General features: G+C 41.1%; 2 protein-coding genes and 1 non-coding gene across 6 annotated transcripts in view; 1 reads left to right on the plus strand and 2 right to left on the minus strand.

Annotated features, from left to right (window-relative positions):
• TRRAP (transformation/transcription domain associated protein) overlaps nt 1-13,003 on the minus strand; it is a 102,816-nt gene extending 89,813 nt beyond the window's left edge. For 2 of the 4 annotated variants that reach the window (XM_075058757.1, XM_075058758.1), the window contains exons 1-14: nt 12,688-13,003; nt 12,364-12,452; nt 11,977-12,179; nt 11,596-11,746; nt 11,208-11,257; nt 7,517-7,627; nt 6,840-6,944; nt 6,066-6,149; nt 5,263-5,319; nt 4,416-4,541; nt 4,018-4,095; nt 3,703-3,791; nt 2,679-2,775; nt 2,171-2,309 (exon numbers count right to left, since the gene is read on the minus strand). In XM_075058757.1, the coding sequence (XP_074914858.1) occupies nt 2,171-2,309; nt 2,679-2,775; nt 3,703-3,791; nt 4,018-4,095; nt 4,416-4,541; nt 5,263-5,319; nt 6,066-6,149; nt 6,840-6,944; nt 7,517-7,627; nt 11,208-11,257; nt 11,596-11,695 (1,036 nt within the window). In that variant the 5' untranslated portion in view covers nt 11,696-11,746; nt 11,977-12,179; nt 12,364-12,452; nt 12,688-13,003. Of the gene's footprint in view, nt 1-2,170; nt 2,310-2,678; nt 2,776-3,702; nt 3,792-4,017; nt 4,096-4,415; nt 4,542-4,798; nt 4,979-5,262; nt 5,320-6,065; nt 6,150-6,839; nt 6,945-7,516; nt 7,628-11,207; nt 11,258-11,595; nt 11,747-11,976; nt 12,180-12,363; nt 12,453-12,687 lie in introns of those variants that run through there. The other 2 variants (XM_075058759.1, XM_075058761.1) reach the window with 2 other exon arrangements.
• On the minus strand, nt 11,335-11,477 carry LOC142045466 (small nucleolar RNA ZL1). Its single transcript, XR_012654610.1, has one exon. It is a non-coding gene; the product is annotated as a small nucleolar RNA ZL1 (small nucleolar RNA).
• Nucleotides 13,004-13,888: 885 nt separating the features above from the next.
• TMEM130 (transmembrane protein 130) lies at nt 13,889-24,974 on the plus strand. The gene is made up of 8 exons (XM_075058613.1): nt 13,889-13,979; nt 16,553-16,843; nt 18,684-18,852; nt 19,961-20,130; nt 20,766-20,850; nt 22,765-22,967; nt 24,041-24,153; nt 24,798-24,974. The coding sequence occupies exons 1-8, from the start codon at nt 13,904-13,906 to the stop codon at nt 24,972-24,974; spliced, it is 1,284 nt and encodes a 427-aa protein (XP_074914714.1). The 5' UTR covers nt 13,889-13,903.
• Nucleotides 24,975-25,459: the final 485 nt, after the last annotated feature.

Raw genomic sequence — 25,459 nt, forward strand, 5'->3', positions numbered from 1 at the left:
AAAACACAGAGGAAGAGAAAAGGAGAGCATCGGCATTGTTTTTTGAGGGGGGTAGAGATCTGGAAGACTTGCAGTGAAAAAAAGCAAATAAAGAATGGGAATAAAGATTTTAGATGCAAACACAATCCATTAATTTACAAGCCAACCACCACAGCAGTCATGACATGAGAATAAATTCAGTCATAACCAAAAAATAATACTGTGGAGAAAAAAGCTCAGTCAAAAAGATGGTTGGAAAGGAACCACCTTTGACCGTCAATCCACTCTGTTTGAAAAAAGGAATTAGTCTTAGATGCACTAGTGTTAGCAGAGCAAAGAGATTAAGGCACAAATCCTGACAATCAAAAAAAGCAAAGGAAATGCAAATTGAAAAACAGTAGTGAGTTTTTGTGTATTGAACACATTTAACATTAATATTCCTGGGTCGTGCTATTACTCTTAATGTGAACTACTAAGAGAAATTAAAGCAAAGCAAGCAATAACAAATTGTTTACACCGGACCACTGACTGAACTCTCTCATTAAACTTTATAATGTAAGAATATTTTACACCGAAATTAAGAAATGTTCACAATCATCAGTCATTAGAATTTCAGAAATGCCACACAAAACATTCTAGCCTTTTGAAATGGACAACTCAGTCAAAATTCTCAAAAGAAATGGCTTAACAGCAATGAAAATAGGCAAGTTTCTAAATTCTATCTTAGATAGATTTGAATTCTATCTTCTAAGCCAGGTTTGAAAACTTCCACATAATATTTATGTGCATACCACATTTTGCTGTTATGAAGTATTCTTAGACAGGGGCAGCCTTTATAGTGATAACAGTGGAGAGAGGAAGTAGAGTTTCACCTCCACCCTCTCTTTTAGGAATCAGAAACAAAGTTCCACACAGACAAAATGCATGACAATAAGATATGCGGCGTTATTCATCAACCCTCAATCAATGCAGAAGACTCAGTTTGCAAGGTTATTTCACTGAGAAAAATAATGCCGCTGGCAAGACCCACAAAGATGAAACACTTCCCTGAACACTCATTTTTCCAAATAAGTTGAACTGCGCCAGCAGAATGACCAAAGCCTTATCTTCTACAGATCTCCACATACTTTATATCCCACTTCTCCTCTTCCTCATTCTCCTTATTCCTCCTGCAATACCATGTTCCCTCTTTTCCTTAATGCTTCTAAGCATTTCCTCCTATACATCCACTCTGGGGCTGCCAGGTAGCCAAGAGCAGGGCTGGAGGGATGCATTATCAACACTTATGCCAAAATGCCAGCCAGCTGACCAAGGGCAATGAATTGCTAAGCTCCCACTGCTGTTTATTCCTCCAACAGAGACACTAACTTGGGTTTTGTCCACTACTCAAACATTAAAGTTCACAAAGTATGCAGAACGCTGTAGCTTTAAGACCACACTCCTCTGTTGAATTCTACTGAAACTGGTCGAGTTCAGAAGTTAAGGAGAGGCTGGAAAACGTAGAACAATTAAGCTAATTTCTTTTGAAAAATAGCCAAAAGAAACAGCTTTCCACGTGACCACAAAACTAAATTCCAGAACTAGGAAACATGCTATTTTTTTGGCAACCTAACAATACCTGTAAGACATCACACTGCCCCATAACTGCTGTTAGCAGAAGGAAAAGAAAGGGGACCACACAGTAAAGATGAAAAGATAGAAGTGAATATTTTACAAAGTACACTTATCTCCAGTTTTGCAATTCTGCCAAAACAGAACATATCCACCAAACCTTGTTAATTCAGGCTGACCAAAAATGGCTTTCCTCTGCTAGAGGCAAATACTATGAGCTGAATCAAACATATGGTATCAGGTTTTGACAAAACTACTTCCACTCAGGTTAAGAGATTAATATTTTAAGTTATCTATACAATTGTAGGCACGGTTACAAGCCAACACAAATCTTTATCATCAAATGGTAATTACTTGGAACAAGGATACTTAGAAAGCTAGAAAAGCCACTTGTTCAGTATGCCATCTTATTCAGATGATTTTTTTTTTAAAGGAAAAAGAAAAAAGGCAAAACAAAAATCACACCCACTCCCAAAATAATTATAAGTATGTAATAGTCCAAAACAAATAATAAGCAATATGCCTCTTAAATACGCAGTCTTTTCAGTTTATAGGTACATTTCTAAAAAGTACTACATACGGCTCCTCAAGTCTGTTGTCAAGATGTGCTTAGCAGCAATCAGAAGCTCCTTCCGGAGGTGCGCCGTTTCAGCTGGACAATTGGAGAGCAACTGCAACATTCCTTTTACCATTTGCTGAGAATATTTAGCCACTAATTCCTATAACAAAAAATTACATGAATACAATTATTATGACATTCTATTTTAAAGGCTTGCTTTACCTTCGCAAGATAACATTTAATTTAAATTCATTTGTTTCTCTTTAAGTCGTCTATTTGTAAAACTAAAATACAATAGCCATTCCATAAATGCCTGGGGCAGGGGGAATAGCACATTTTCACTTTGCATTCACATAAGAATACTTCTGAAAGGACAACCAAGTATAGCCCTATCTTCAGATTCGCTGCACAAATGCTTTTCTCTCCAATCCCTGATGCACTGCAGTTATGCTGGTGGTCACTTGCCTGCCATAAAGTAACTAGAGATCTGTTGCACTAAGAGTAACAATGTAACAAAAATGCAACCTACCTGGTAAATTCTTATGATGTAAGCCAAAAAAGACAATGTTTTAATTTGAGCAGCGATAAAATCAGCATACAATTCCTTGTTATAAAGTTTATGTTGCCTGAAATTAAATTGAACAATGGTTACAATTTGTGCCTCCTCTTTAATACCTTCATTCAGAAAATTCACAGAAGTTTCAAATTACATCATCTTGTAGTGAGGTTCTTGCTTCATAAAGGAGTAAAATCATCATGGGAGAGTCGATTTTTAACAAGCTCTCTGCCATTCAAATTCCCAGCATCTTATGCTCTAAGCAGAAATGCACAACCTTGAGGCAGTCATACAATTTTCAACTTGCTACAGAAAGCCAAGCCAATACATTAGCATCAAACGTTTGGCTCCATTCCCCTAACCAGGGCAATTTTTTTTTCTCCAAACAATATTCCCTCCCACAGACTTGTCGGTCTCTCTCAAGATTCAACCACTTATTTCAGATCATCTGGGCAGATAGGAAAAGACAGAGATCTTACTCCTGCTGCCCTGCTCAGCACCACTTGCTGCTCCTTAGAAACATCTCTCTCTGAAGCAGGAAAAGCAGCACCCATATCTGCAACATCACAAGACTTCACCTAAGCTATACCTTGGAAGAGCAAAAATGTATCACTGGTGGTATGGTAAAGATTAAACAACAGCAAGTCCTAGCTAACATGGTCTCCATCACATACTACCTGTGGTAATACAGATTTCTGTCGGAACTCTATTTAAAAAAAAATACATTATCAAATAACAAATTGGGATCTACTGCACAACTATGGATTTTACCAGTGACATATAATAGAAATACTCAGATTTGCCAATTACTTCACCTACAAAACTTTGACAATTTTAAGTCAAATAATCATTGCTACTTTGAAGATTAAAAGCAGTAAGACTAGAAGCAAAAAAAAAAGTCACAGGATATAAGACAAAAGTATTTTGGGCGATACTGAATGGCAGGTTTAAGTAGTTTATCCCAAATATCATCAAAATACTGTTAAAATGCTCTTACCTTGCTTGAGCAGAAACCTGTATTATAATAGTGTTCATAATCAAGGGCACAAATTCAGCTACTACATTATGAATGTTCAGTTTGTAGAGCTTAAAAAAAAAAATAAAGTATTATTAGAGAATTTACAAGTCACACTCACAGTCAACTTGAGAGCTAATCAGAAAGAGTTAAGAAATCTCAGCAGCTTATTTTTAGACCATATTTTAATCTCAAAAATACCTACATTCATTTTTACTAATATGTTTGCCAGCAGAACTTACACAAGCCATTCAGCAATAAAAGGTATTTACATGCAAAATACCGGAATATACTAACCTGATACATAAGAACAACAATAATAGGTAGCTCAGCCAAGACCTTCAGAGATAAAGATCCTCTGGGAATTATAGAATGCTGAAAGAACGAACACATGTTTTATAAACAGTTTAATTATTAATTCAAAAAAGTATGAAATACATTTTTAAAGAAACTGCTCATTTTAATAGCACTATATTTAATGATAATAACCTTTCAAAAGCACAAAACCATTTGGTATTATACTCAGTAAAAATCCTGTAACTACAGCTGCATAGAAAATACCTGAAAAGTTTCCATCAGCTTCTACAAATAAATCTTGATAAGAAAAACAAGCAAAAAGAAAGCCTATTACCTGCCCTTACGATTTGGGGTATTGTGATACAGACAGTCTCATAAAGAGCAGTTAGAATACTCACTGTTCTCGTTTCACTATCTTCTCGCTCAGGGTTTACTTTCACCACAATTGTTGTAATCATGCCAACCATTTCAGGAGTAGGAACGGTGTTCTCTGGAATCACCTGAGGATTCTCAAAATACCGATTCTAAAAGCAAAGAGCAGTAGAAAAATATAATAATGCTAGTAATAGTCAAAAGGCCATTTATCTCATTAGAATTCTTCCATATAATTTTTCCCCACAACTTATTGCAGACAGTTTTTTCTTCTCTGCACATGACATTTACACTGCAGCATCTACTAGGACTATACACATATCCTGCAATCTTTCACTCCCCCTACCGCAAGAAGCAGAAAAGCGTCCCCAACCAAGGTGGTTCTTTTGCTAACCATCCAAACACATACTCTGTATCAGTGAGGAAGAGCAGGCAATGGCCTCCGCACTGCTCAAGCACACTGAAGAGCTCTAACTGCTGGACAGTACATCATCTCAACCTTCCCTCAAAAAAAACAAAACAACAACAACAAAAAAAAAAAAAAAATCAAAAAAAAACAACCAAAAACTACCACACAAAACATTTGGCTACATGGACACCACTGCAATCAACTGACTAGTACTTTATTATATAAGTTTACCTCAGTTTTCTCATACTAGTAATACCGTGCTAGAAAGAGAAGGTTTTCCAATTCAAAATCTAAATTTCTCCATTTTTAAACATATTTTTGTTAAATATTTTTATTAAAGCTATATTTACTTTGTATCAGTAGATACAAAAGTAATTATGTTAATATCTTTTAGAGTTAAAATTAAGAAATAAAAACTGGTTTTCTGACTGTAGCAAGTGCAATTTAAGAAATAAAAAGCTTACCACTACTTTTGGAAGTTCCTTGTAAATCTGTTTCACAAAGTCCAAAAAATGATGGATCTAGGAAGAAGTCGGTTTACGATAAAGAAAAAAAAAAATCACAATTTTAGAATCTTTGTATTAACTATACAGTTACATAAAATCTTTAGTCACCACTAGAGTATATTTTTCATGATATTTAAAAAGAATCTGAAAGCGTTTTCCTGCTTCCTTCTGTTCTGCCAATATTAATTCAAATTGCACTTGGAAAGAATCTGATTTACCTATCATCTCAACATAGTTCCAATACTGTATCATTAGAAATAATTACTGTATACCAACTATGTCTTCCCAGGCAAAAACCAAGGAAAGAAAGCAACAGAATAAAAATGCAAACTTTCAAATACTCCTTCATGAGTCACAGGAGAGAAGCGGGAGGGGAGGGGGGTGTTGGGCAGAGGGGAGACAATCATATTCCTTTTCCAGGACTTTCCCTTCACAAACTAAAAAAGCACCAGTTCTCTTCCCTTCTGTGGAAATTACATTCCTTAGTCTAATCATACTGCCCATTAACACTTAAAACAAAGACAACTAGGCTTTAACAGTTTGTTTTTCCCAGGGGTGCTAGCACTATGCAATCCTCTTCTAAAAATTACTTTAAGGTAAAAAAAAATAAAAAAATAATTAAATACATGGTCACCACAACAGGTCAGCCAACATAAAAGGACAGCAGGAAAATACAAACCAACCAACTCACTTAAACAAAATAACAATTCTGAAGAGTATGACAGTAAGTTCTATGCCATATAACAAGATTTATGACCTACTTCTTGAGTGATTGCTGGTCGGAACTGTTTGTGCAATTCAATAATTATTCTTAAGCAAATCAGTACATTTTCTTCATTCTCCGTCTGAAAAAAAGGGAATCTTTAGTGAGCCTACTGCTGCATTCTTCAACTACTCTGTAAGTACTTCAAAACCCTATAAAATTATACTCATCTCAGCAACCTACGAGTACACCATTAACATGAATTTGCATGAGCAAGATGCCCTTCCTTTGATATAACTTTACCTCGCAGCCTTACAGCATGGCTAAAATGAAATTCACCCCTACTGGAACAAAAACCAGAAGTTTCAACCACTCTATACCATCAGACCTGTTTCTAATGCCCCACAGACAGAAACATACAAGTGTGGTTATTACACACCATGACACCTCCACATAGAGCAGGTTATTTTCTGTGAGTTTCAAATGACAATGTTTTCAATTCCACGTAAGAAACAAAATGAAGTGTCTAGAATAAGCTATCTGCACTTATATAAGCCAGAAAAGTGTTCATGAATGAAATCTTGCCTAGCATGAGAACAGTTCCTTGCATCTGTAAAATCCAGGTTTCTAAAGGGCAGAAAAGAACATGCCGAAAACCTGTACACAGTAAGATATCACACTGGTGAAGCCTAAATAGAATGCCCTTCCACTCTAGCTCCAGAAGCACAGCTATTTAAAATTCTACCCTCAGCAATTCTTTGAGATGAAGAAAGAAGAGGAAAATCTTTCTGAAAATTTGCAACAGTTTTAAGAGAAAAAAATTAAAAAATACCTCTAGAAATCTAAACATCACAGACAGGATATTTTTGGTATGAAGACGAAGATGTTCATTTGTTGGTATTCTGTGAATTATTTCAAGCACTAGCTTTCGGAGTTGCTGTAAAAAAAAAAAAAACCAAAAAAAAACGACAGAACTTTCCAAAAGCCCACAAAAAACAACAACTGGTTGCAACATCTTTTCAGCTTAATACTTCTGCATGCTTAGAAAGAAAAAAAGCCATTTTACTTTGTGTAGACATACACTTATATACAAACACATAATGCTTCCTCCTACCCACATATGCGAATAAGGTAAATTTAACAAATTTACAGTTGAAAAATGCAAGTTATCAGATTTTTTTTAAAGAACTCAATTTTAAGTATTTAATGACTTTTGCCTTTCATTCCAAGGTAAAGTCAGTAAGTTGTAACAATGTGTCATATTTCAGCAAGAAAGCCAATTGTACTGCACCTAGTTTTTCTTCATTTTTCATAGAAGCCCAGATTTGCAAAACTTCTAAGTAACTTATTTAGAAACTGGACTTTTTCAATATTATTCTAAATGGCAGACCTATTTTGAACAACAAAGTCTATACATTAATCAGTTCATTAGGTTAATCAAGTACTTCACTGAATGAACAGTCTGCTGCACACATTGCAAAAAGGTAAGAGATGCTCCGCACAGTTTACCTGTGCTGGCTTCTCCTGCAGAAACTGAACTTCTCCATCCTGTAGAAAGGTGAGAAACCTAGGGATGATGTGTTCCAGGAATGTAGAATATTGAGGGGATGATGTCACATTCTAATTAAGAACAAAAAACAAAACAAAACAAACAAAAAAAATGGGGAGACAGATATAATAGACATTACACATATGATATTAAGTTACATGCAAAGCCACTATTAAACATTTTCAGTGACTTTTTAATAGATGCAGTGATTATGCATCTGCTGACACACTACAGAGCACTATTAGTGAAACAAACAAAAATGAATACAAATTAATCTCTTTCCTCCAATCCCAATGGACTGTAATATGATTTTTTTTTCCCTATTTTAACACTGTCACCTCACATAGAAAATAAAGTTGGCATAACATACAGCTATTTTAAATGGAGGAAAAAAAAAACAACAGCAAAATGCTGTAGACATTCTTGAACAAGAAAGATTGACAAGCACACTCACATTTCATTGCTCGAGGATTCCCAAAACTTTTCAGCCACTGTTAAATTGAGATTTTAGTTTTTTCTGCAAATATGTGTACATGCATACATCACCCAAACCGAGCATTATTTTCCACTGTTGTGCTGGTTTTAGCTAGGCTAGAGTTAGTTTTCTTTATAGCTCGTATGGTGCTATGCTTTGGATTTGTGACCAAAACAGCATTGCTAACACATTGATTTTTAGCTATTACTGAGCAGCACTTACACAGCTTCAAGGCCTTCTCTGTTTCTCATGCTGTCCCACCAGTGAGTTGGCTGGGGGTGCACAAGAAGTTGGGAGGGGACACAGCTGGGACAGCTGACCCCACCTGACCCAAGGGATATTCCAGACCACATGACATCCTGCTCAGCCTATAAAGCTGGGGGAAGAAGAAGGAAAGGGGGGACATTCGGAGCGATGGCATTTGTCTTCCCAAGTAAGCATTAAGCGTGATGAAGTCCTGCTTTCCTGGAGATGGCTGAACACCTGCTTGCCGATGGGAAGTGGTAAATGAATTCCTTGTGTTGCTTTGCTTGTGTGCATGGCTTTTGCTTTACCTATTAAACTACCTTTATCCCAACCCACAAGTTTTCTGACTTTTACCCTTCTGATTCTCTCTCCCATCCCACCAGGGTGGAGTGAGTGAGCGGCTGTGATGCTTAGTTGTCGGCTGGGATTAAACCACAACAATGCAAGACTGGATATTATCAACAGCAGATTAGCCCACGTATTCTCTTCACCTCAAAGGTCTTCCAAAAAAAGTCTGTATCTTCTCCTCCTCCACCTCCCCCTTTCCAATTTTGAAAGGCTCCTAACCTCCCAAACCTTATGTCAGGAGAACAGTCCTACTTTGGAGGAAGAAAAGAAGGAAAGTTTCCAACCAGAAATTAAACAGGTATTGCTGCATTCTTGGAAACTGGCTCACAAATCCATTCAAGGAAAAGTATACCTTCATAAACCCAGCTTAAATTCCTGAAAGCACCTTCCCAATACCTTTGCTGAACAGCAAAGAGCAGCAAATTTGCGGCACTTCTGCTATCTATGAATTGCTGTTCTGAACCATACAAGAAACTAAAACCCCCACTACTCTAAACAAGTTCAGAATTATGCTGCTGGCACAAAACATCAGAAGCAGCAACAGAGGTTGATTCTGGAAGCTTTTTCTCCTCCAAAACAGAGATTGGAAAGACAACAAATACACTCCTCTCTTCCCATTTGGAATCCAGAATCTCTAGGAAGAAATAGAGAAGGAAAAAATTCCCCCGCAAGCAAATAATTTCTGAGAAAACAAGATTCAAAACTATCAAATGTTCCCATCCAGAAACTGGTTTAGAAGAGCAATATCCTCTGCTAGCCCAGAACAACACCCTAACAACTAGTCCAACAACTGGCACTGTCAAATGGATAACATTATGGTGAAGCACCTCAGTTTTAAACTTCAAGTCATCCTCCAGAATCATCAATGCATGTTCAGTTTTACCCCTAACTAGAGAGATATCCAGATCAATAATGCAGCCAACAGAACATGAATGCTGTAACTTACAAACAAACAGCTAATTTTTGGAAAAAAAATACTTTTTCACTTGAAGTGAAAAATAAAACTTGCTGAACTTTATAGCTACGGGAAGCTGAAGTAGGCGATAGAGTAGATTTAATAAGGAGACTATGGAAACAGAAGACAAAAAGAAACCATCTAGCCTAACAACAGGCAACAATACCGTCCGCAACCTCCAAAGGAAAAAAAGGAAAATAAAACCATATTAGTGGTTCCTCTTGCTCCCTCAAGTATTTTCCAACAAATAGAACTGTACTCTACATAAGTCAATTCATCATCTCTTCATGTAGGATCACACTACAGAACCAAGTGAGGTCCAAGAGAACACTGTTAGAACAAATATCGAACAAGTTCTTCCCTACTGAAGACAAGAGCAAAGAGAATCAACCAAGCTTCAAATTCTAAACAGATCACTAGATTAACCTGTTAAAGCTACTCTTTTAGTCAGATAATAAATTGTTTCAGAGATGGCAGGTCAGCTTAAACAGATACAAAATGCCACAAGGATACTTTTTGATAGTCACTTATGGTAATATGAAGCTCTGCTCACCCCACGTGCATACAGATGCAGAACTGTTACAGACATCTACTTATCTGCTTATATACACTAAGCAAGAATTAAGCCTTTTAACTTTTTTTTTTACACTACAGTTACACCAGCTCTAAATTTATTATTCCACTATGTTAGCCTGAACTAAACAAAAAAATTCACTGGACAGGAAATTTTCCACCATAACTCAGAAACAACTAAAACTGGCACAGCTTTCAACATCCAGCACCTGTTGGACGTAACTTTGCATAAAGCTTACTTAAAAATAGCCAAAGACATTAAAGAGGACTAGAATGTATATTTATGTTTCCGTACCACAGAGCAAGCAAGATCACTTCAAATAAAGTAGATAAGGACAGAATATGTTATAGCGGCAGCACTTTTTTTTAAATTACAACACAACTAAAAAAATTAGATACAGAGAGAATTAGTGATTCTAAGATCTTGAACTTATTCTGCAAAATAACAAGTTCTATATAATTTCAGAACAGACACATAATAACTAAGTATTCAACTAAAGTATAATTTCTGCTAACACAGGGTTGGTTAAACTTGTGTCTCACTTTTTTTTCTGCTGCTCATCTAAGGTTGATGGTACATCACTACGCAAAAGATGTCACTGACATCTGACAACTCCTCCCTCACTTCTATACTACGGAACTACTCAGAGGAATCAGAGGGGCCTCTGCTTCATGAGGGCACACACATATTTGAACTAAATAAAAGAAAGTTTCAAATACAGAGATTTCATATCATTCAACAACACGAAAGAAAAATCTATTACTTCACCTTTACTTAAATGCTTACTGAATAAAGATTAGAGAATGAAAGAGCTCTCTAAGTCCAAATGTTGTAATTCTTCAGTAACCTGGCTAATTCCTAAATACAAACCTAAAATCAATGACTTATAACAATATAAATAATAAGTCACAAGATACTAATATTAATATTTTAACCACATAACATCTGAAATCAAATCAACATACATTAAGCACAAGGAAGACAGCCATTTCAGAAGGGGTTTTGTTGTGGGCTTTTGTTGTTTGGGTTTGGGTTTTTTTATTATTTATTTACCTCAAAATTCTCACTGACTTCTTGCATCATTTTCAATTTGGTTTCGTCAGCTGAAAATGGAAATTCAAGCAAAAAAATTGAATGTAAAACTACATCATGAAGGAAAATACCAGGCTCATTGATCAAAGAAGCAATCAGATCTTATCAGTTTAGCTATCACAGCCCAATTATAAGGCACACAATTCTCACAAACAACCGTCACACAACCGCACACGCACACAGCTCACTCACTTCGGCTCATGCAAGTATTACTCATCACTTTGCTTCTTCAAAAATCAAAACTCAAGGTGAATTCAACACACGTTTATCAACAGTCTAAACAATACTGCAGTATTTGTGAAACACTGTTGAAGAACTGTAACTTTCAGCAGAAAAAAAAGTATCTCACGTGTATTGACATCTGTAAGAGCAGCCACAAACTGAAGGTATTTTTTCATCAAAGTGGTTTGGTCCACCACTGTAGGCCCTTGTGCTGAAACAAATGCCATCTTGGAGGAGGAAGGATCAGCTTTCAGTACACAAAATCAAGACCAACACACCTACAAAAAAATAAAAAATTATTTTTTAGCTTATATGGGTAGTTAAGAACACCTACCGCACCACCTACATCCATTCTTCTGCTGTACTGAAGAGGACACATCTTTCCCAAAAACCACAACTGTCACAGTTAGTTAGGGTTACAAATACAACGCCTAGCAGCACTCAGTATCACAGGAATACGCTTCCAGATACAAGTGGTTCCTGGGCTCTTCACAGCGTAGACACTCACGCGTTTTGTTTGGTGTCGTTTCTCCCTGAAGCAGCAGCAGGCTCAGGAATGCTCCCGGCACCGCACACCTGCTGTCTTGTCTTCCGACCCGGCCGGATCCCAAACTTACAGCCACCCTTGGACGCACCCCAGCGGGACTCACTCCCAGAGGTGCCAGAAGTTGTCCCGCCGCCACGAGCTGCCTTTCTCGCTTATAAAGAAACCTGAAATCAAACACAGCTTCAAAAACCGGCGACCTCTCGCCTCACCTCGGCGCTTTTCTGTCAGCTCTCCTACACACCCCGCTTCAGCCGAGCCGCCCCCAACACCTGGGGGTGCCCTGCAGACACCCCTACCCGGCCTCCCCCAGGCCCGGGGCGCTGCCCCCAGGCCCCCGCGTCCCCTTACCTTCCCCGCCGCAGGGCTGGTCGCCACCGGGTCGCTCCCCGCTGCCAGGGCGCCATCACGCCGACCCCATCCCAGCCGAGGCGCCCGCCCTGCGAACACGGGCACCCGTGAGCGGCCGCGACAACGCCTGCCCCCGTCCCCCCGTCCCTCAGCCCTCCCGGTCCCCGGCCTCGGCCCAAGGCCTCCCAGCGCCGTGCTGACGGGGCTCCGGCCCCTTCCTCCTCCCCGCGGCGCGCCGGTTCCGCCCCGCAGACTGCGCCGCGCTGGGCCTCGCCTCCCGCCGCTTCGCTTCACCCCGCGCCCGCGCCCAGGCCCGGGCCCCACCGAGGCGCAGCCGCCGCCGCCGCCGCCGCTCCTCACACCGCGGCTGCCCGGGCTCGGCCGGCCTTAGCCCCCCAGCTCCCTCCTTTGTTGCTCCCGGAGGCCGGCGGCAGCGCATGGGCGCAACGGAAGCGCCCGAGCCCAGTTCCGGCCGCCTCCTCACGCTCCCCGCCTCCCGCGCCTTCTCCACGGGCGGAGGCGGGCGCTGAGGCCCACGGCGCCGCCCGGTCCCCTCACCGCGTCCGGGCGCGGGGGGACCCGCAACCCTCGGCCACCCCCTGCCCTGCCCCGTCCTGTCCGGTCCTGCCCCGCCGGGGCGGTTTCGCCCCGGTTGGGAAGGGCGTCTGCCAGCTCCCGCCGCCGCCGGGCCGCGCTGCCTGAGGCGAGGCCGGCCGGCCCCGTCCCTCCCCTCAGCCCCGGGGTCTCCGCTAACGCAGCGGCCGCCGGGCGCGACGCCGGTAACAGCGGTCGAGGAGTTACCCCGGGCAGACGCGGCCGCTGTCGGTCCGCCCGGCAGGCCCGGGCCCCTCCCGCCGAGGACCCGCCCCGCCGCTGCAGCGGTGCCCGGGGGAGCGGCGGCAGAAGCGGCTCCGCCGCACCGGGGAACCGGGAGCCAAGGCGGTAGAAGGGGGCTGAACCGTACAAGAACAACAAAATAATTGCAGCCAGGAGTAAGAAAGGGCTTCGAATAAGTACCAAAACAAACAAACAACAACAAAACCCTGCACTGCGTGTGAGGCGCTCTCCAGAAGCTCCCATTGCACGCTTCGCCTTAGAGACTCCTCACGACGAGCTGAGCGACCGCAGCCAAACTGCCCGTGGCTGGGGCGTCCTCACACCACCAGAGCCTGAAAAACGCTTTTACGTTCGCCGTGTCAGCCACCAAACCAAAATACAGACTCTTTCCCCAACGCTCACCCACCCACAGCTGTGCCCAGTCTCTCCGCAGATGAGCAGCATTTGTGCTTTTTTTTTTTTTTTTTTTTTTTTTTTAAAATCTCCGGCGGTTTCGCAGCAGCCCGTTACGTTAGCAACACAACCCCGCAGGAACTTCCCCCTGGAGAGGCTGGTTGGGCGCTGCGGCGGGGGGGGAGCGTCCCGGGGGCGCGGACAGAGGTGCCGCAGTACCGCGGGCTGCCTCGGGGGCAGCGCCCGGCCTCAGCGCGGCGATTCCCCGGCCCCGGTTTCGGTCCCCGTCCCGTCCCGGCGGTGCCTACCCATGGCCCCCGCCGCCCCGAGCGTGCTGCTGCTGACCTGCCTGGTGCTGCTGCTCGGCCGCTCCTCCCCGGCGGCAGGTAAGGGGCCGCCGGTCTGCGCTGTCATCGCCGCCGGGGAGCGGCTCCCGGGATGCGGGCGAGGGGGGGGGGCAGACCTCAGGCGTGAGCTGCTTTACTTGTGGGGTGGTGGTGGTTCTCTTCCCGGGGTTGCTAGCCGTGACAGGGGATGGAGGCAGCTCCGGGCACCCTCTCCCCTCCCCAGACTTTATTCTCAGGCGCTCCGACCTCGGTGCGCGCAGTGAAGCTGGGGCATCCCGGGGAGCCGGGGTTCTGCTTTGCACGTCCTAACCCAAAAGCTGCACTTTTGCTTCCTCCGCTGACCCAGCGCCGTGGGTCACAAGGCACCCGGGCAGCCTCTGTCTCTTGCTCTGGCAGCCTCGCTGGGCTGCATTCTGCAGAGGTCGGAAAGGTAGAAGAAATCCTTGAATTGGATGAAATATCTTGCTCCGCCGGTGACTCACTGGGTGACCTTGGGTTAGCCGCTTAATCTCCAACTGCTGCAGCTATTGGGCTTCAGTATAGCCCTGGTTTGTAAAGCACCGTGATAACCTCCAAGGAGAAGTGCTAGATAAGCATGAGGTAGCTGGCTATATTTTTCCTAAGTTCTGCTGAAACAAAGCAGAGGGTAGCCTGAATCTTCTAGAGACCTGAAACCTCTCTGTGCCAGATTTCATCACATCATAAGCATTTCTCTATTAACTCAAACATATGAACTTGGGGGCATTCCTTGTGTTGTGAATGGGAAGAGTCGAGTTCTTGCTCAGGCAGTAATCTTACAGTTATTTCTCACAATCCTTTTGCATCCAGATTTGCTCAGCACCCACAATGTGTGAAATAAAAAGCAGGCACTAAGTAGATACTTTGGGTTCTCCTTCCACCCCATCCCAAGCTGATAGGTGCGGGAAAGGCAGCACAGCGGTTAGCTGACCCCAGTGCTGCCTCTGCGTTACAGGTCATGGATGAGTGAGAAATGCAACTTCTGAAGCTCAAAGATTCAGGTCCCTGTTAGCGATCTGGTGGCTGCTGAAATAGAGGAGAAGCAAAGTCGTCAGCATGAGAACCCCCACAGCTCTGCTGCTCTGCCTAGCATTGCCCCCCTGCTCGCTGTTGAGAGGATAGCCAGGCAGAGCACTGATGCAGGGAGGAAACATGCTCCATGTTGGAGGCAAACAACCAGATCCTGTTCCCAGCTCTACCCCAGTTCAAAACTTTCAGTGGCTGTTGCCTTTCCTTTTGTTTTGGGGTTGTTTTGTTTGTTTTTAAGACATGCAGGTTATTTAATCTTGTTGCACTGCTATTTTTTGGAAAAATTGAATGTATCCTTTCCATAAAACCCAACCTCACTCATGCTCTGCCCATTGCAGTAGTTTTAAGAGCTGAAGTAGCTTGTGTAAATATGGCAGAGAAGGCAATGGTGAGTGTTCCACAGCAGCAGGGATGGTTCAGTATCACAGGTCCTGCACTTCTCATGCCTTGCCGTTTCATAGAATCATAGAATGGTTTGGGTTGGAAGGGACCTTTAAAGGTCATCTCATCCACCCCCCCTGCAATAAGCAGGGGCATCTTTAACTCAATCAAGTTGCTCAGAGCCCCATCCAACCTGACCTTGAATGTTTCCAGGGATGGGGCATCTACCATTTCTCTGGGCAACCTGTCCCAGTGTTTCACCATCCTCATCATAAAAAAATCACCTTCCTCTGCCTGCTGGCCACACTTGTTTTGATGCAGCCCAGATTACAGTTGGCTTCCTGGGCTGCGAGCACACATTGTCGGCTCATGTCCAGCTTTTCATCCACCAGTACCCCCAAGTCTTTCTCTGCAGGGCTGCTCTCAATCCCTTCATCCCCCAGTCAGTATTGATACCAGAGGTTGCCCCGACCCAGGTGCAGGACCTTGCACTTGGCCTTGTTGAACCTTATGAGGTTCACATGGGCCCAGTTCTCAAGCTTGTCCAGGTTCTTCTGGATGGCAGCTGATCTGTCACTAGGCTATGGTACAAGTTACATTTACATGGGGAATTTTGGTCCTTTCCTAGAAAAGGAAGTCAGTGGTGGACCATAGAGAAGAAGAAGCTGGTGCTGATGGGCTTTTGTTCAGTTAGAGGAAGGTAGGGGAGACTTTTGGGTGAACAGAGCTGACAAGGAGTCTATTGGATGAAATCCTACCTGAGTTTGAAAGTTCAATTTTTTAGGAGAGAGATTTGAGCTGAGCTTGACTTTCTTCCAGTAGGTGGAAGTTTAGTGACCATGTTAGATCATTAGTGACACTGAACCTACAGCCAGTGCCCACCTCTGCCTATAAAACCTCATCAAATTTTTTGTGATGTTCTAGTCTGAAGCTCCCTTCTACTATTAACATTTCTAGGACCCAATCTAACATGTTGTTTAATGCTACTTGTTTGAACTCATATATACATGCAACAGTTTCTATTCAAGGTTTTTAAATGGTTAAAAATAAGGTGGTAAAGAGTTTGCTGGGATGAGTGTCATTGTGGGTCACATAACTACAGCTGACTAGTTAAAATATGTAAATAAACAAAAATGTAATACAACAAGGTTTGGGTTGGTTTTTTTTTCTTCTGATTTCCACAGAAGAGTATGGTCTGGAAATAACCAACAATGGTCCCATCACAACGGGAGCTCAAGCTACTATTCATGCCAGTCTAAGTATGAAGAATGACAGTGTCGCATCAAACTTGTATCACTTTAACTGGATTTATGCTCCTCTGATTCTGATAGAGAAATCCGAGCAGCGGTTTAACTCCGTAATTAATGTGACCGGTGAATTCCCTGGGACTTTTCCTGTATCTGTCTGGGTGACCCATAGAAACTGTTGGTTATGTCGGCCAGTTGCTAGAAATGTCACCGTGCTTCAGATTACAGGTAAAATGGCTTTACAACTTCCATGCCTTCAGGAATTCAGTATACATCAGGATGCTTGCTGCCTCTGCTAGCATCAGAAAAATGAAAGCCGGGCGTAAACACGGCTTCTGCCATCAAAGTTTGATTGGTGTAGCCCTTTGATTGAAGGTGGGTTTGGACGGCATTCTACTAACTGGGCCATGCCATAATCTACCTACATCCAGGAAGCGAGTGTGATCCTGCCTCTATCACTTAGAGAAACTGAACTAGAAACCAGATGCTTCACTAGCTGCAGTTCACATGTCAGCATTGTTCAGTGATGTCCAGACTCCTGAAACATTGCTTCCCGTACTGCTTCCCAGCATTTCCAGTCCTAAAGTTAGGATAACCAGCAGCAGTGACAATCTACTGATTTTCCCTGTTGCATGACACAGCAAAAACTTAGGCCATCAGCACAACAGAGCCATTACATTTTCTTTTAAAGTTATGACCGAGTTAACTGAAATTAAATGCGAAGTCATGGCTGCATTTCCAAATATTGCTAAGTGCAATTTCAGCTTACTGGGAATATTCATAACCATAAATATGCATTCTTTGACAAATTGACCAATGGTGTGGTATGGTTAACCTAACCTCTGATACAGGGATTGACGTGAAATACCACTTGACAGCTTCCCACAATCCCTTATTTCAGAGACTAGTAATCACATCCTTCCAACCCCATGTCCCAGTGCTCTACTTATACACTCCAAAATAGACCCAGCTCCCAGCCGAAGTTAAGGATATGCATGAGGACAAAAGAGCTAACCATAGGGCATAGCTGACATTTTGAGGAACAGCTATTGAGATTTTTCTTTGAGAAACACCAAGCTTATTGGATAAGTCTTTATAAAAGTATACGTGAGATCTTTTCTCTGCTGCCTTGCTGAATATATATTTATTCCTTTTTCACTTTGCACTGTCTTATGTTCTCACGCCACAAGCAATAGGGATAGAAGCTTTCTATAGCTGTAAAAGGTAAGATCCCACTGTAACTTTGTGCCTTCCCCAAGCAAGAGCACCCACCAGGGCTTCAGAGGGGCCCAAAGGTAGTTGCCAATAACTCATATAAACTACAACTCCAGTTAGTTCTACATTACCAGCCCCATTCTGAAGCAGTAACAGGGTAAGAGTCTGTTACTGGTAATTAATAAGCCATTAATTTTATAATGCACTGATAAGTGTATCATCATAATACCTCTTCATTCATAGGTTAGAGAGGGTTTTTTTATATCAGTCTTTGCTAGTCCTTGTAAATAAACTCAAGCATAGGATCTCTCGCAGACATCAAAATCAAAATTTCACCCTTTATGTATTCACAATGTATAGCATATCTGTTATTCACAGTAGTCAAATTTTAATTACTGTGGAAGTAGCTAAAACTAAAAAAATAAAAATAAAACCCAGAAACATAAAAAACCCATAAAACAAACAAACAAAACCCACCACCCCAAACATTAAGGGCGTGTATACTGGTTTGATTCTCAATCCTTTGATCTAGATACTTGATGTTAATCCCAGTTCTTCTTAAATCAATACTAAAAATTGATACTGACTTCAATCAGTCCAGGATTATTTTTCTTAGTTCTATTAGAAGCTTTATCATGACCCATTGTATAGCACTAAATAAGTAGTTTAATCTCTCTGCCTCACTAACACATGTAACAACACTGAGTAATAGATATAAAATACACTTAACCGCTTGGACTAGGACACAGAAAGACTTATGCAGTACATTTTAAATAATGTTTTGATACTCACACAGAGCATGCTATGAAAGTGATATATGCTGTCATTCTTTTTCCACCTTATTATTCTGCAGAATTTATCACAGGGAATCTTACCATTGCCCAGATAGAAGACAATAGACTTATCACTCATGGTTCTAGTTCCTCCATGGGTGCTGTGACCCGGATTTCTTTCTGCCTTCATGACCCAAGTCATTACTTCAAGTCAGCATCATTTGTCTACAACTGGGATTTTGGAGATGGGTAGGTGTGGTTACTTCATTTGCTTCAATGAGTATTCAAGATGGCTCTGATTCAGATGCTTATCTAGAGAAAAATCCTGATTAAATCATAGGACAAAGCATGCACCTTTGTCAGTTGGTACATTCTTAGCATATAAACCAGGTGAATTACAAAAACTTTGGCACAGAAATCACTGCATACTCACAAAAAGGTGATGTTTTAAAGACCTGAGTTTCTTGTTCAAATATATGCTTAGGTGTATTACTATGTGTGCAATGAGCTGAACTGAACGAACTGGAAAAAGTAACTTATTATAAATTGTTCTTTTAAAACATCATTACCCCTGCCAATCTCCATTAGCAGTTTGTTATTGTTGAATATGTGAATAATTTGTGCTCTTAAGGAGAATGGAAGCAGTATACTTGTGGTTGGGCAGTAAGTAGCTATTACTATGACCAGCTACCCATAAATATACCACAGCTTGGGTGAGGAGCTTTTGAAAGTGGATAGGTCTCTCAAATAATGTGGAGGTGCATATTAACACACACCTAATGCTTACCTAATAGCAAAAAGCAGGAGGGGAACATAGCTCATAACCGTCAAAAATAAAACCATGGGTAGTATCTAGCCCTTAAGCCACTCTGCAGTGGGGAGGAAAAAAGGCATTCACTTATTTTCCTTCTCTGAGGACAAATATATGTCCAATACAAATAAGCATATGCAATAGAAATTTAAGTTTTAGTCTTTGAATACTATATTTTTTCTTTCTTTTTTTCTCTTTCTTTCTTTCTTCTCCTCCTCTGGACCTTAGTGCTTCAGTTAACTTATAGTCCATCTGCTATAAAGGTAGTTTTCATAATTTACTGACTATTCCTGTTCCATTTTGTGAGTTCTTTTAGCATTATCTTTAGTTTCTTTGATTAAAAATGCATAAATATACTCTGGGTCTTATACTGATTGTAGTTTATTGGTAATGCCACAGACATTAATCCTTATTGATATGGACATAAAGTAGAATCACAGCCAACTGTAGCATTGTCTATAAAGAAAATATCCAACTTAAATCAGAAATATGCAAGGACTTGGTAAAAGGCAATTTTGATTCTAACTCTTTTCATGTTACACACAGAGTTTATCAGATTACCAAGGAACCCTTTGTCTACTATAACTGCTCTACCATGGGGAATCGCACAGTGCATCTGAAAGTCATAGCTGAATGGGAGCAAATTGGAAGCATCATACATGAAAGAGAAATGGTGCAGAAAACTGGTGATTTTACCACTGCTCTGGAGCTGTTAGGTAATTATAAGACACTTTGCATACTCGAAACAGAACTTGCTATATAGATGTACAGATACAATCTAGCTTTAATGTGATAATACAACTTCAGCATTGTTTCACATGCAAGAACTGGTCAACATTATTCAAGGAAGAGTTTCCATTGCGCTGTTCTACTGCAGAAAAAATAGGGGGAAATATATAACATTTTCTGTTTCTTTTTAATTTATCAAAAGTTTTTCTGTCTTTTGTCAAAGTCTCACATACACTTAAAACCTACAGTAAAATGTTTACCATAACTTATAGAGGATTTGTTTGAGTTACGTCAGCTATCCCTAAAAAATAAATTAGTTAAAATAAGCATTAGGAAAGTCTCATTGATTTGATCAGCTTCAGGAGTAAACAAACACAGAAGTAAAAGTGTGAAGGATTCACAAAGTAGTTGATTACATATTAAAAAGAAATCACAAAATATTCAGAAAATTTACAACTCTATTGGTAGGTTTCCTTTTTGAGTATGAGGCAAATATTATTATTTGTGTGACTGGTGGAGCTAAAAATCTGTGAAGTCTATGAAAACAAACCTTCACTGGAAAAGCAGTGAATTTCAAGTTTACACGTGGGATATGATATGCTTTTTTTTTTCTTCCTCTCAGATGCTGTTAAAAGCATTCATGTAGTGGGCTCCAGAGAGACTCACGTAATGGAAAACTTGAATTTATCTCTTCATATCAATGGCACGTAAGTAGCAAACACAACTTTTTTTCCCCAAAATGCATTGTCTATTTAAGTGGTTTTCCCCTGTTTCCTTAAAATAGTCAGTTGCAGCTCACAGAACTGTTTGTTAAAGCAAAAAAGAAATTTCCTTTGAACAAAATGCTGTTGACTATTGCATTTTCCTGACTTGAAATACCATGAACTCTAAGACCCTGAAAGAGCCTGCATCTTTACAGAAAAGTAGAATCCTCCTATATAAAGCAAATGTAATTTTTATATCTTTGTGAAGATAATGTTAAAAGAGAACTAGCCAGAGAAAGATAGTGGGAAAAATTACATTTAAAAAATTCCTTTTGAATTTTTCTCCTTGACCAATTTCCCCACCATTAAATTAAACTGTATTCAGAGTCCCGTTGCATAGCAGTGATCCTCGACTGGCGCATGGGACTAGTGGGTTTGGGGAATAATTTTGGCAAAGTTAAGATTGCCATAAGATGAATAAAACAGAGAGGCTCCATGCAGTGAGGATTTTACAGGAATATAGGAGAGTCACAAGCACCTCGATCCTAGCACAAACTACAGTATTTAGAACACATCAGAGTTTTTTTGTATGGCAGAAGCATTTTAAATACCATTGAAACACTCAGGAAAGCTCCTTCACCATAAAAACTCCATGACCACAGAAGTCATTTATTCTCCAGAAGAGTGATGTTTTCACGTTCTGCTACTGGGAGCTGTTTAGGCTAACACTGGATTTTATTTTTTTTTTTTAAAAAAAGAGGAAAAAAAGAGTAGGGCTGTTAATAGGGGTGTAGGATGGAGTGAGCAGCACCCAGCACAGTTGTTTGCCAAAAGCATAAATAGTCCCAATAGACAAAGCAGCATAGTTTGCATTCAGAAATTGAATGGCGCATTGGCAGGAGTGGAAACTGGAGATGGCGCACCAGTAAATATGAACAGCCAAAACCCATTACAGGCAAACCTGAGATCCCTAAAAGCAGGCTTGATTTTAGAATGGACAGTGTTTGCCAGACCTAACCTCCTAGCCACAGGGCTGGGACTGATGCAATCAGAGTTTGTGATAGAGAAGCAATGACAAAGGCTTGAGAGATGGCTTATCAAAAACAAAGCTGGAAAATGAGCTAAACATATAAACATGATGCTTTCTTTAGCAGAGAATGTCCTAGAGAGATAAGGAACAAAATACTAATAAGATGGGGTAAAGAAAAGCTCTTTCTGTTATCAGAATCAAAGTCCGTAGTGCCTAAGGTGAGTCCAAGCAGAATTAGTTGGGACAACGGTCTGAAAATGTAAATAAAAGGCATCAGCTAGACATAGTGAGAAGACATATGGCCATAAAGTGGATTGCACCTAGATTGCTTGATAGCAAATGAAAACCTTTTTGTTATTGTAAGGGAGTATTGTGATCCTTGCAATTTATTTACCTTTTCTAGCTATTAGTCCATTGTACAGAGCTCATCTTACATGCTTTCCATTTGGTTGTGGGGTTTTTTTAATCAGAAAAGTCTTGGGTGTGCCACAGTAGCACAGACAGTGATTTCTTCTGTGTGAGAAGAACAAAGAAAAAACAACCTATACTCTCTTGGAAGTGCAGGAAAAAAAGATTCCTTTTATCTTTATTGGAGAAGGACTATGGGGTTTCCTACACACAATGGCCTGCCTATGACCCATGCAGGTGTTTAGCTCTCAGCTGAAAGACTTGCTTTTATAGAAGCATCACAAAGAACTTTTTCATTTGACAAATGCTATAAACCAAACAATTGTGCAGTTAATTACTTCTCTATTTGTATTTAGATTAACTTCATTATTTTCAAAACTATTATATTATTTTAACCAAGTGATTCATCAGCTCTTAGCTGAAATTTTTGCAAAGTTTTCATCTTTTTTGTTTTTTTCTTTTTGCTCTTGTCATTTCAGCCCACCACTAGCATTATGCTGGCTTATAAAGTCCGAGTGCATTCCACTTGAAGGTGAAAAGTGCCATCTGGTGGTGATTAATGGCTCCTGCTACAATCTCAGCCATACCTTCAGTGATGCTGGACAGTATTGCCTCAGTGTCAGAGTGGAGAACGGTGTGACGATGCTGCAGACGTACCATGAAATAAAAGTGTGGCCAACAGGTGAGGAGCAGCTAGTCTGAGCAGCACGGAGATTCCCACCTGTCAGGGAACCGACAGTCTCAAACATGTCAGGGACAATTATGAATTAACCAGCCTGTAGGTGAGGTTTCTGGAAACTGGTATAGATCCCTAAAAGCATAGGAACGAGGAAGAGAAAGGAGAGCCTATAATGCGCCTACTCTAATTGCTCTGAGCTTCTTGCATCCTGCTGAACCCTTAGGTCTCAAGAGTGTCTTGAAGTTAATGAGTTTCCTGGGAAGGCTGAGTTACTTAAGTTACATATTTTTTCAGTTTAAATAGTCTGGCTCTTGTAGTTAGAGAGGATAACTAGGAAAACATATATGTCTGAAACATTCCCTTAATTAAGCAGTCTCAATTCTTCTTTTTGTTTAATTATAGGGTTTTTTTAAGGGAAGATTTTTCTAGGCCTCCATTTCATTACAGGTTTCTGTCCCTCAGCCAGCAATCCCTGCTGGCTCCCCCGTGCTTGCTCACACATACCCCTTTTGGGTCCCTGAATCATCTGAGAAAGTGGTTAGGTGGCCAAGTGAAGAGGACCTGACCAGAGGACAGCCTGGCTGTGATACAGAATGGTTGTACCAGTTGTACCATCTCACTGTGGGCCAGCATTTGTATACAGACAGGGCAACTCACTCCAGAAGGCAGTGTGAGTGGTGTGCACTCAGGGCTAAGTGTGCAAATCCTCTTTGCTGGAGACTGCTAGCTGTTGTGAAGATGAGGTTCCTTCCTATCCTCTTGGGGTACCACAGAGGTACAAACACTCTGGTGAGTTAGGGCTAACATGTGTAACCAGGTGGGGTTTTTTAGGCTGTTCAAGGGAAAAGAGGGGTAAAAAGGGAAAGACCCTTACAATCTCACAACCCCACATTCCCACTTCTGAGATTTCAGAAAGACCTGAAGTGATCTGGGCTGAAAAATGTATCCCTTGTTACACACATGTCCTTTGTTCTAAAAATACAAAAACTTCTCCTAAAACATGATTTCCTTCTCACTGTTGCACCTTCTCAGTGTATTGTATCACTCCGGGAATGTGCCCTTGTGCTCTTTCCTAGGGATCCACCCGGGTTTCTTTGTCCTGCTCTGCATCGCTCTGGTTTCAATGATGCTAGGACTGGTGCTGTACACGACCTTTCGAAGTAACACACAACAAAAAGATCTCGTGGAGGTATTCAGTTGTTCTTACTTTGAGATGAGATAGCAATGAGATACCTTTCAGCCATCTCCCTTCTTTAATCCCCAGAAAAACAGGGCAGGGGGGAGTATTTCCCTGGTATGTTTGATCTGTTCCATGAAAAAATCTGAACAGTGTAGGCAAACAACACTTTAAGCAACAGGCATGCTTCTGGCTTGTTGTGGAGAACTATAACTAATTCAAGTTTCCAGGGCTATCATGGGCAGTTTGTTAATATTCCCAAGCAGGTGCTTGCATTGAAATATCCCTTCCAGACGAACTACCTCACATTGGTTACATGAAAGAAAGCAGTGGGGTAGCGAGAGAGGATATAGGATAGTAAAAAAGGGTTGGTATGTTACCTAAAGCTGCACTAAATTGTCACCTGACTCTAGTATGTGACCTTTATCTCCCCAGCTCCCTTCCACCTCTGGTGTAGCTTTCACTTGCTATGTTACTGTATTTGTAATAAGCATGAGCTCCTAAATCAAAAGTAGCTTTCACGGCCCTTTGGAAAGTACCTAATACGCTTTACATCATGCCATAATATGAATAATGTACCTCTGGAGAGACTGCTTATGAGCTATGAGCCAGGAGGACCCGAATTAAAAATTATCTCTTTGATGTTCCTTTTCCAGGTAGCTGACTTCGACTTTTCTCCACTGTCTGATAAGAAACTGGCTTCTCATTCGGAGTCAGGCTGTGGCCAAATATGTTGCAGATCATGTTTTCTTCGGTCATCTCAAGAAGCTGCCAGGGAGAGTCATGAACTTCTACGTTCTTTTTACAAGCCAGTCAAAATGTACACAGTGTGAAGAACACAATTGCACTTCGGTTACACTAACTGCTGAGTTTTAACTTTCTCACTTAAGATGAGTTAAAAGCCCAGTGCTGCATGAATGGTTTGGTTTTGCCAATGCAATGAGATTAACCACTTTAAGTCCAGCACTTGATCGTTTCATTCTCTGAACTAAAAAAGAGCAAGCCCTGAAACACAGTAAAAGTAGCTTTGTATTTTTAAATTATACGGGTGTATACACTTACAGTTATAAATGCAGCATTTTATTCTTATGAAAGGTTGTTTTATGTGCAGGTTTGCTAAACTCACTACCTCTTGTAATTTCTCCGTTCCTTCTGCTGTTTCAAAGAAGAAAATGCTTAAGACAAACATACCTCTCTTTCCTATGTTACAACAATATTACTGGAAATGGAAGTCACCCAAAATGCTGTTGAATGTGTATTTGTTCTAAAAAGGAACTGACTTGTCCAGGTTGAGAATGGCCTAGGTGCTTCCAATGAA

This window comes from Buteo buteo, chromosome 27 (assembly GCF_964188355.1).
Source record: "Buteo buteo chromosome 27, bButBut1.hap1.1, whole genome shotgun sequence".
In the NCBI taxonomy this organism is placed as follows: Eukaryota; Metazoa; Chordata; class Aves; order Accipitriformes; family Accipitridae; genus Buteo; species Buteo buteo.

Bases quoted from the DNA above. Each gene is read 5' to 3' on its own strand.
- TMEM130 (XM_075058613.1), top strand. From the start codon at position 13,904: ATGGCCCCCGCCGCCCCGAGCGTGCTGCTGCTGACCTGCCTGGTGCTG. The intron at 13,980-16,552 runs GTAAGGGGCCGC...TGATTTCCACAG, and splicing joins CCGCTCCTCCCCGGCGGCAG to AAGAGTATGGTCTGGAAATA. The intron at 18,853-19,960 runs GTAGGTGTGGTT...TGTTACACACAG, and splicing joins AACTGGGATTTTGGAGATGG to AGTTTATCAGATTACCAAGG.